The 12,297-nt window shown below is 41.6% G+C and overlaps 1 protein-coding gene across 1 annotated transcript in view; it reads right to left on the bottom strand.

Annotated features, from left to right (window-relative positions):
• The window catches only part of LOC110536071 (membrane-associated phosphatidylinositol transfer protein 2), an 84,377-nt gene that overhangs the window by 29,972 nt on the left and 42,108 nt on the right, over positions 1-12,297 (bottom strand). The window contains 1 exon segment of the mRNA XM_090190711.1: positions 2,622-2,837. Within this exon segment, the coding sequence (XP_090046837.1) occupies positions 2,622-2,699 (78 nt within the window). The 5' untranslated portion in view covers positions 2,700-2,837.

Here is a 12,297-nt window from a genome sequence, read left to right as displayed (position 1 = left end):
GAGAGTAGTGCCCACTTAATTTAACTGACACCCTGCGTTTGTGATATCTTTGCAAATCACAGTCGCGATAATGCATTCACAATTAACTATCAATTTAGGAGGCAGAGTGATAAGGTTTAAAGGTAAACAGGAGACAGCCGTGTGGAACATGGAGTCAGGAGGAGTCTGAAGACAGTCATACAGTACAGAGAAGCTCTTCATTGTACTGAGAGGTTCTGGGTATTTTTCTTTTTCAATATTTTTATTGAAGAACACAAAGATAATACAAATAAAGTTAAAGAACAACAAAAAAGGTCTGGCAGGTACAGCACACATCATACGTTCAGCATCTTTGAATTAGATAAATTTGAAGTACAAAACCCATTTTTTCTCAGTATTCCTGGCCTCTCTCCTCATGATTTCTTAAAGCAAAGGTCATACGCTGACAGGTCCAAGCTTGAGCCACCATTGTTACACTGGGGATAAATCAGGGGCAGGAATTCTGCCTGGGGTTGCCCTGGTAACATGCAGGAATGAAGACAGGGTATCCATCCACACCCTGCCTCTCCTACTCTCCCTAAAAATATATTTCCCTCTCTGTTTCTACCCTCCACTCTTCAGCTCCATTTCTAACTCTTCCCCTCACTTTTCCTCAAGCTCTCGGTTCCTTCTCCTCTCTCTCTCCCTCCCTCCCTCTCTCTCTCTCAAAACCTGATTGCCGGCATGCTGTTGACGTCATGGTTGCCATGGCAACAGTGCTCTATAGTGTGACCATTTTACTCGTATATGCTCCTAAATATTTTGCTGTGCGACCTGAAAAGGTGGAAAAGGGGAAAGTAACTATGGGTCACTAATTTAACACCATCCTTCCTCCCTTGCCTGCCTCAGCTTGCTTGTAAACACTCTATCCTTTTGGATTCTCCATCTGTTCACTTTGCTGTACCTATGGAACTGGGCCAGAATCAATGGCTCTGGAGCTCAACCCCAATTGTGGAAATGACTGATCAGCCCCTCTTCCTTCTAGTGTCAAAGCCCTTCCTCTGAGCCAGTTCTATTAAAACAGGCTAGTACAAGTCCATACAGTACCCAACACCCTTAATACAGTACTGACAAAGCATTAAAGAGGCAGGGACACAACTTTTATGACTGCCTTGGGGCATGTCTGTTCACATGACCATGTTCAAACCCATTTAGAGGGAAATGCAGCTCAACCGGATTAGTGGCCAGTGCTGTACACCCGAGGATAATGCAAACTGTACAAACTGTATTTAGTGTACAGTGGTAGGCAGGGGAAGAGGGCTGGGCTGGCTACATGTAATGCAGCTACGTAGGGACAGCTGCAGTTAAATCAGCCTGAATAGTAGACAGAAGAGAATTCAGAGGAGTGTTGATTGAGATTCTCAATATCCTGTGTTAGCAGCTTCTTCTTCATCATCCTTACCTAGTGCCTACAAGCAAAATGTTTCTGGCGTCTAAATAAACAACAGAACAAATGAATCCATTAGAGACATTCCTCCCGGGGGGAGTATGGTCCTTCCTAGCAGCTTCAGATGGGCGGCTTTCACGTCACAGCAGTTTCTGCCTGCTGTAAGAGAGTAGCAGAGTGCCCCTCCCTCCCTGGACAAAACACGCACCAGCTGAGGGAGGGAGGGAGGGAGGGAGGAGCCAGCCTCAGAGAGTTAAAGTAGAGATAATCCATCAGTACACAGCTCCTATTGTTCCTGTATACCAGGGATCATCAACTAGATTCAGCCGCGGGACGACTTTATCTTGAGTGGATGGTCGGGGGCCGGAACAAAATAACAAATCATTTGTTGCCAAAAAAAATATTTTAAAACCTTGCTTACATTGTATATGATCACGTGTCTCTCTATTATGTGTGGGAATACTTGGGAACAGATTTCTTACATTAAAATCACTTAGAGTTGATTTCCTGGTGTTTTTACAGTATTTTACGTCAAACAAAGAAAATTAAACCACCCAAAAAGTTATTACTGTCACGTTCTGACCTTAGTTCCTTTGTTTTGTCTTTGTTTTAGTATGGTCAGGGCGTGAGTTGGGGTGGGCAGTCTCTGTTATTTTTTCTATGATTTGGGATTTCTGTGTTTGGCCTGGTATGGTTCTCAATCAGAGGCAGCTGTCAATCGTTGTCCCTGATTGAGAACCTTAGGTAGCCTGTTTTCACCCTTGAGTTGTGGGTGATTATTTTCTGTTGAGTGTTTGTGTATTCACTGTACAGGACTGTTTCGTTTCGTTATTTTTGTGTTCATGGTAATAAATTATCAATATGGACACTTAACACGCTGCGCATTGGTCTCCTCTTCTTCCATCAACAACAGCCGTTACAATTACTTATTTATTTTTGCTCAGAAAACTTTGGGGTACAACATTTTTCAGCGCGGGCCACCAGTTTGGGAACCCGGCTGTATCCCAACATTAAATGCTGTGTGACCAATCAATTTATAATTGAGCACTTTAATGACCAATCGCGGTAGAAAATCCCCTGTTTTACAAAAGCTCCCCCTCCACTCCACTACAGATTTGTTGTCCAGTAGGTGTTCTATTGAACTCTGGGGTGGAGGTGTTGTCCTGTAGGTGAGGGGTCAGGAGTTACAGGTGAAGCGTGTGTCTGTTGGCCTCACCTGGATCATGTAGAGCTGGGCGATGCGGTACTCGTCCACGCTCATTGGCATTGGGATCCGGTACTCCTTGATCAGCATGGTGAGTCTGGGGTGGGGGAGAGGGGCCAGGAATAGGGGAGAGGGACAGAGGGAGGGGAGGGGGGCTGGTGGTGGGAGGGACTGGGGCGTTTCTATGTGTGACTCGTCAGTTCACTGCTGCGTCCTCATCGATGGTGCCTGTGGATGAGAAGATGGACATAAATGGTAAGATCGCTGAACAGTTAAAGTAGCATTAAATATTTGTAGCAATTTTAAGTAAATATCTGCAGTTAACTTGTGCAATACATTAGGGGATAAAGCAGATCCCGTTCTTATTTCACCTGTCACATTATTTTACATTATGAAGCTTACTTAGTTCCCCAGCACAGCTGAGCCAGTCACGTGTATGTTTGTAAAAGTCACAACAGGAGAAAGCAGGAGCAGGTGTGTCCAGCTGTGTATTGACAGGGGTTGCATTTTATATTGAAAGTCAACAGTGTTTTCTTCAATAAAATGATCAGGGAGGTGCAACACATTCGGCATAAAACACTGTCATTTTCATCAGATGAAAACAGAAGTGCAATGCTATTTGGCTGGCAGCCACACAAGTAAATGAGCTTACAATCAAAAAGCAAGGTATTTTTTGCAAAAACAATGTATGGCCATCATAATGTTTAGGCCTATCATAGAAATAATGTAGCCAGCTACATTTCCTAATGTTTTGCTTGAAGTTCATCTTGCATTTTACCTGAGAAAAATAGGCTGGCTACACTGAGAACAGCACCAGAGAAAAGAAGCTCCACATCAGTGGCAGCGCTGTCTGCGGATAGAACTCCCGTTCCTGAATTATTTAAAAAAAAATATTTTTCCTGCATAAAAAGTTGAACTTGCTAGTGGTTGAATGAATAAGATGACGTGGCGTTACCTTGTTTGAGAAGGAAAAGCCCTTTGGATGAGTTATTTGTACAGCTGCCACTGCTATTTTGATTCACTTGATTTTTCTTCTCCCCATTCTAGGCCTGTCTGATTCTCCCCTCTTCTCAAAGCAGAGCAGGCAGGCCCATTGCCTTAGTGACTCCAGACTCCACACAGACACAGCATGTAGACATGCTGCTGAAGAGCCAGTACTGCATGCATCAAAACATTGTACATTTGCACATTGTCCCTTGTTCACATTCACTTGTTATTGTCCAAACAGATATGTTTATTGGTGTTAAAATAGAGAAAGTATGCAATTTGGAGCACCAGGCTACTGATGTCATGCAGAGGCTGTTGTTTTGTCTTTATACTTTTTTATAACTACAAGTTTGATGTCAGACTACAATAGAATGTTCATGATGTCATTATGACAAATGTCTACAGAAATGTTGATAGACTGACTGTAAACCAGCCTTTAGATTGTTTCCACTGATCCAATCCCATTTCCCCATTCTCCTGAGGCCTAACCTGGGGAGAGAACCCAGAGCATCCACTACTGATTACCCCAGCATTGCGTAACCATAAGGCTCCCCCAATAGCAGAAACTGTGGTCGTATATGGCTCACAGCCATCCCATCTAATTATGGTAGAGCCCAACTCATGACCATTAGGTCGCTAATGGCCTGGTACTCGGGGCTCTATTGTCCCTCTTCAGTGAATCTACAGTTTAATGAAAACATGTTACTATTAACGTTCCCTAACAGATTTCACTTGGTTTCCCAAATTAAGCACTGGGTAGCTGCAGAAACAGGGTTGGAGAGCCCGTGGCATACAGAGTTTAGAGGAATAGAGGCTGCATGCTCCTCAAACAGTGGTTGACACATGGAGTGAAATAACCGGAGTAGCTTACCTGGCATGATTGAAAAACAAGCCAGTGGGAAAGCAGCCTGAATTCACTATTCCAGTGAATACTGATGACATGTCATATTTCCCCTGCCCCTGTTTCTGCCCATTTGATAATGGGCCATTCTAAATCTAAACTAATTTGACATATTAGTAAAGACAATATTAAATTGAGAATAGTCTGATGGGTGAAAATATGATCACTTGATGAAAGAACAGTGTGTGCAACCTGAGGCAAGGAACAGATCGCAAGATTTTTTTTGCAATTTTCTCAAATCATCGATAGCCTATAGTCGCATCATGCATATGTTTTCATTTCTAAGACATTCTAAGGTTTGTATCATTCACAACTGGTTGCTAAATAACTATAAAACTAACATATAGGACCAGTGATCACTAAATGATCACCAAATGATCACTTTTACACTCAACATAGCCACTTCATATACGCACTCGCTCCAGAATGGGAAAAATATCCTTTCTATTTTATTCAGCTAAGTTCAATTATATTATTCTTACTATAAAATCATATAATATAATGGTACCAGACTTATAAGCATACCTTGTCTGCTAAATGAACAAGCGTACAGCCTATGGCATGGAGCATAGCCAGATAACATACAGTGAGCCAACTCATATTCTGTTCTTCTGAAATACATTTTCTTCCTATCATAATGTTTCTTTAGACTTTCCTAAAATAAAGAATGGATCTATTGTGATGGTGTATATTAAATTGATTTATTAGACAATAACCGGCTGACAAAATGACCTCAGCCCTAGGTCAGTGACCTGGCAGCGTGGTGCCAGGACAACAACCTCTCCCTCTTCGTCAGCAAGACATAGGAGCTGATCGTGAACTACAGGAAACGGCGGGCTGAGCACACCCCTATTCACATCGACGAGGCTGTAGAGGAGCGGGTTGAGAGCTTCAAGTTCCTTGGTGTCCACATCACTAAGGAATTAATATGGTCCACACACACACACCAACACAGTCGTGAAGAAGGCATGACAATGCCTCTTCCCCCCCAGGAGGCTGAAAACATTTAGCATGAGCCCTCAGATCATCAAAAAGTGATACAGTTGCACCATTGAAAGCATCTTGACTGGCTCTCTCAACGCTTGGTATGGCAACTACTAGGCATCCGACTGCAAGGAGCTACAGAAGGTAGAGCGGACGAGCTCCCTGCCATCCAGGACCTATATACCAGACGGGGTCAGAGGAAGGCCCTAAATATTAAGGCCCTAAAAATGGTCAGACTCCAGCCACCCAAGTCATAGACTGTTCTCTCTGCTATTGCATGGGAAGCGGTACCGATGCACCAAGTCTGGAACAACAGGACCCTGAACACATTCTACCCCAAGGCCTTAAGACTACTAAAAAGTTCACCAAATAGATACCAGGACTATCTGCATTTACCCTTTTGATTAATCACATACACTGTTGCTACTGTTTATGATCTATTCTGTTGCCTAATCACTTTACCCCTACCTATATGTACATATCTACCTCAATCACGTTGTACCCCATTGACCCGGTTCTGGTACCCTGTATACAGTGCATTCGGGAAGTTCACACACTACTTTACTTTTTCCACAGTTTGTTACATTACAGACCTATTTTATATTGATTATATTTTTCCCTGATCAACCTACACACAATACCCCATAATGACAAAACAAAAACTGTTTTGCAAATGTATAAAACAAATACTGAAAAATCACATTCAGACTAGTGGTCGACAGATTAATCGGAATGGCCGATTAATTTGGGCCGATTTCAAGTTTTCATAACAATCGGAAATCGGTCATTTTGGACGCCGAATTTGCCGTTTTCTTTTTTTACACCTTTATTTAACTAGGCAAGTCAGTTAAGAACACATTCTTATTTTCAATGACGGCCTAGGAACGGTGGGTTAACTGCCTTGTTCAGGGGCAGAACCACAGATTTTTACCTTGTCAGCTCAGGGATTCAATCTTGCAACCTTACGGTTAACTAGTCCAACGCTCTAACCATCTGCCTCACGAGGAGCCTGCCTGTTACGCAAATGCAGTAAGAAGCCAAGGTAAGTTGTTAGCTAGCATTAAACCTATCTTATAAAAAACAATCAATCAATCATAATCACTAGTTATAACTACACATGGTTGATGATATTACTAGTTTATCTAGCGTGTCCTGCGTTGCATATAATCGATGCAGTGCGCATTCGCGAAAAAGGACTGTCATTGCTCCAACGTTTACCTAAACATAAACACCAATGCCTTAAAATCAATACACAGAAGTATATATTTTTAAACCTGCATATTTAGCTAAAACAAATCCAGGTTAGCAGGCAATATTAACCAGGTGAAATTGTGTCACTTCTCTTGCGTTCATTGCACGCAGAGTCAGGGTATATGCAACAGTTTGGGCCACCTGGCTCATTGAGAACGAATTTGCCAGAAGTTTACGTAATTATGACATAACATTGAAGGTTGTGCAATGTAACAGGAATATTTACACTGATGGATGCCACCCATTGATAAAATAAGGAACGGTTACGTATTTCACTGAAAGAATAAACGTCTTATTTTCGAGATGATAGTTTCCGGATTCGACCATATTAATGAGGCTCACATTTCTGTGTGTTATTATGTTATAATTAAGTCTATGATTTGACAGAGCAGTCTGACTGAGCGATGGTAGGCACCAGCAGGCTCATAAGCATTCATTCAAACAGCACTTTCGTGTGTTTTGCCAGCAGCTCTGCTGTTTATGACTTCAAGCCTATCAACTCCCGAGATTAGGCTGGTTTAACGATGTGATGTGAAATGGATAGCTAGTTAGCGGGGTGCGCACTAATAGCGTTTCAAACGTCACTCACTCTGAGACTTGGAGTAGTTGTTCCCCTTGCTCTGCATGGGTAACGCTGCTTCGAGGGTGGCTGTTGTCGTTGTGTTCCTGGTTCGAGCCCAGGTAGAAGCGAGGAGAGGTACGGAAGCTATACTGTTACACTGGCAATACTAAAGTGCCTATAAGAACATCCAATAGTCAAAGGTATATGAAATACAAATGGTATAGAGAGAAATAGTCCTATAATTCCTATAATAACTACAACCTAAAACTTCTTACCTGGGAATATTGAAGACTCATGTTGAAAGGAACCACCAGCTTTCATATGTTCTCATGTTCTGAGCAAGGAACTGAAACGTTAGCTTTCTTACATAGCACATATTGCACTTTTACTTTCTACTCCAACACTGTGTTTTTGCATTATTTAAACCAAATTGAACATGTTTCATTATTTATTTGAGGCTAAATTGATTTTATTAATGTATTATATTAAGTTAAAATAAGTGTTCATTCAGTATTGTTGTAATTGTCATTATTACAAATACATTTTAAAAATCGGCCGATTAATCGCTATCAGCTTTTTTTGTCCTCCAATAATCGGTATCGGCGTTGAAAAATCATAATCGGTCGTCCTCTAATTCAGACCTGAATACTGAATACTTATGTAAATAAGGTATTTCTGTTTTTGCTTTGTCATTATGGGGTATTGTGTGTAGATTGATGAGTAAAAAAAACGATTTCATCCATTTTAGAATAAGACTGTAACATAACAAAATGTGGAAAAAGTCAAAGGGTCTGAATACTGTATGAAGCCAAATTATCGTTACTGATTGTGTATTTACTCCTCATGTTATTATTTTTCTATATTTTTCTCTCTGTGTTGTTTGGAATGGCCCTCAAGTAAGCATTTCACTGTCAGTCTACACCTGTGGTTAACGAAGCAAATACAAATAGATTAGATATACATTTGATGACTTAACAGGTCTGACTGAGAGGCAGGAAGCACTGGTTCATAGTGTGGGAGGGAAGTTGAGCTGTGGGATTTTAACTCTTCCTTCTCTCCTCCTCCGCTATTTCTTTATACTCTACACACAATGCACAGCAGCCTGCTCTAGAAGGTACGACACATCCACAAAAGCAGAGCGGAACATCGTGGGGGGAGAAGAGATAACAACATTACTGTAGAAATAGATTTGGCCCTAAACAGAGAGTACGCAGTGGCAGAAAACATGACCACTGTGACTGACCCAAAGTTGAGGAAATCTTTTGACTATGTACAGACTTCATGAGCATTGCTATTGAGAAAGGCCGCCCAAGGCAGACCTGGCTCTCGAGAAGAAAGGCTATGCGCACACTGCCCACAAAATGAGGTGGAAACTAAGCTGCACTTCCTAACCTCCTGCCAAATGTAGACTTTGAAAACATATCCAATTTTTTGATAAATTCCCATATCTATTGGGTGAAATACCACAGTGTGCAATTACAGCAGCAAGATTTGTGACCTGTTGCCACAAGAAAAGGGCAACCAGTGAAAAACAAACAGCATTGTAAATACAACCTATATTTCTGTTTATTTATTTTCCCTTTTGTACTTTATCATTACAACACTGTATATAGACATAATAACATTTGAAATGTCTTTATTATTTTGGAACTTCTGTAAGTGTAGTGTTTACTGTACATTTTTTATTTGTTTATTATCTATTTCACTTGCTTTGGCAATGGAAACATAGCTTTCCCATGCCAATAAAGCCCCTTAAATGTAAATGTAATTGAATAGAAATCAAACCACCACTCATCATGCTAACAGTCCAGTAGCTGAACACCACCTTTCAATCCCCCTTAAGGTTTTTACAGACTATGTCAGATTCAGTCTTTTACGATTATCACATCACACTGTACGATGTTACCAAATTAAAATCTCGATGTCAACCTGGCCAGATTGTATGATTTGCTTCCGTTCTGTCGTCACATTCTGCGATTGGCTTGAGAGGCTGTGTCTGCTGACGTACGCTACGTCAACTTCAACGGTGTATTTGATCTGAGCATGTGTCAGCGGCAGGTAGCCTAGCGGTTAGAGCAGGGCTGCCCAACCCTCTTCCAGGAGATCTACCGTCCTGTGGGTTTTCAGTCCAACCCTAATTTAACCCACCTGTTTCTTCTAATTACCTGCTCAACAAGACCTTAACTAGCTGAATCAGATATGCTAAATGAGGGTTGGACTGAAAACCTACAGGACAGTAGATCTCCAGGAAGAGGGTTGGGCAGCTCTGGGTTAGAGCATTGGGCCAGTAACTGAAAAGTTGCTGATTCGAATCCCCGAGCCGACAAGGCTCTGTCGATGTGCCCTTGGACAAGGCCCTTATGCAAAATCGTGGCATAAGACGGTTAGAATATTACAGTCTACAAAGACCTTAAAATGAAAATTCCACCAAAAAAATATATTTTGGTATTAGTTTCAGTGGTCCACTGTTGATAACAGTCCCAAATGTTTGCATGTCAGCAATCAAGTTTTCAAGATATAGAATTTTCAAATGAGGCAAAACGTACCATACTGTGTCTTTCTGTATTGTGAAAGTTCGATATATATCCTGAAAACTTGATTGCTGCAAAATATTTTGGGACCGTATATCAACAGTGGAATAATGAAACAAATACCTAAATATAGTCTGAGTGTTGTTTTCTTTTAAGCCTGGTGCCACTGTGCCAAAACACATGATCTAATCCCTGCAGTTTTTGTAACATGGAGCATTGATGTAGAAACAAAAAGTGTGATATACATTTTCAGAACTCCCTGCACTAGTACTCTTGCAGTCAAAATCATAATGAGGTGAAACCAATGTCAGTCAACACACCAGCAGTTAACAGGACAGGGCTGATTCAACTCATGCACACTAGATACAACAAGCAGGGATAATGATCCTTTCATTACAATCCAGGGCCCGGTTTCTCGATAGCAATGGAACTTACAAGTGTTTTAAAGATACATCTTTCCTATAACGGCCGAAGATGTAACATGCTTTTCCCAAAACACCACATAGAGAGAATGGTCATAAGGGCGTCGTTGGAGCATGTATCCATACCGATGGGATCAAAGTAAAGGCAGTGTTGCTCTCATTCAAATCTTGATTTAAAATTATAATTATTTCGCAAAACTGATGACGTTTCAGCTCCTAGAGAGATATTACCACCTTGAGGCAACTTATTCTAATGCTTACCCAATAAAAATGCACTAAATCCCCAATTTGGCACATTAGGCTACACATTAAATATATTGAGACAAATTACAGACAAGTAGCAGAATATAACTACATTTATTGAACATGTCATGTATTTTAATAGGACTGAAATAGACCTAAAGCCTACTGCTTATATTTTAACACATTCATCTTGGTTTTCATTTGAAACATCTTTTGATACGTCGCTTGTTTCTATCAATTGCAAAGACATTGGCAACGTTGTATGTGTAATCAACTTTGTTCTGAAGTTATCGGAGGTCACAGAGAGACTGATAAACCAATGTGATTTTATGTTTAGCGGAGATCTTCTGCGTATAAAGTCACGCGGGAGGGCAAAAAAGCATCTAACAACACACTTAGCTGTTCTACGAGTGATCGGTGGCAGGCGTTAGATTACGAGGGTTTTTCATGTTCAGCGTTAATAACACCGCTTTTGGGAAACAGCTCGGAGATTTAACGACGCTCCTACAAAAGGTTCTAACGATGAACTTAGCCTTAAGATGCTTTAATGAAACCGGGCCCTGTCCAAGATGATGTCATCCTCCCATTAGGCCTGAGAACTCATAAAGAGGCTTTGGGAAAGGGGGTTCATTTATTTAGATTTTTTTATTTAACCTTAATTTAACTAAGAACAAATTCTTATTTACAATGACGGCCTACCAAAATGCAAAAGGCCTCCTGTGGGGACGGGGAATGAAAAATAAAAAATATAGGACAAAACACACATCACGACAATATGCGTATTACTTGTGTTGAGGAGGGGCTGTTCGATACGGCTGGTTCATACTGTGTTGTAATGCATCTGGTTGGACAAATAGGCAGGAAAGGATGTGAGACATTGTTTTAACAGATTTCATTATATAGCCTATAGCAAGGGTAGGGCCTGTGCATACCGGTAAACGTAATTGTGATGCAGCACAGGGTCACGAGGCAGACACTGTTTAGAGGTTATCTAGGGGTAGTGGAACAGGGGGAAATCTACACAGAGGAGAGTGTGTGAGAGATTGTCAAGTCTCTGAGCCACCACTGACAAATGTAAGCCTACTTCTCTAGTGCTATTTGATGAAACACACCCATCACACATACAGCTCATACACTCCCTCTTGCACACACTCATGTGCTAACACACCCACAGATGCTAATGCAGTCTTGAATACTGTAACCCACACACGGACAGAAATGGTCCGCCATGCTGGAAAGCACACAGTTGACTGTTCAAGCCAGTGGAGAGAAAGGCCCCTGTGTCTTTGTCCCTACAGACCTCTGCAGTCAAAATTCCCTTGAGGAAGAGTGAATGACAGGGTATGAGTGTGTGTGAGAAAGAGAGCGAGAGAGAGATAGAGAGATTCCAACAGACCGGTGCAATGTCACAGTGTGGCTCTATCTTGGGGGACCTGACGGGAGCCTGTGGGCAGCGATGATGACGCTGCAGAAAGGGTTTGTGCTGACGCATGCGGATATGGCCCAGGCCTCGACACCATCTGCCACGCAGCCATCAACATACAAGATTCATTAGCCTCTTGCTTCACCGCTCAGAGATTGAGGAAAGGGAAGGCTTTCCTTCTCTGTCACAGTTACTCTTCTCCTCCCTTCCCATCTTTTCCCTCACTGTCACTGTCTGTTTATCTCTCGATCTCTGTCTCTACCCAACTTTTTTAAAGCCTCCTGGAAAAAAATATAGTTACAAACTGACACACACTTGTAACCTGTTAAGGCTAGGGCTGATTTCAAGGTTTTACTGCTTACCTACATAGCATTACATAGGTTT

The sequence above is a fragment of the Oncorhynchus mykiss genome, chromosome 11 (assembly GCF_057628025.1).
Source record: "Oncorhynchus mykiss isolate SJ-2025 chromosome 11, ASM5762802v1, whole genome shotgun sequence".
Classification (NCBI taxonomy): domain Eukaryota; kingdom Metazoa; phylum Chordata; class Actinopteri; order Salmoniformes; family Salmonidae; genus Oncorhynchus; species Oncorhynchus mykiss.
This window is presented reverse-complemented; position numbering and strand designations above follow the sequence as displayed.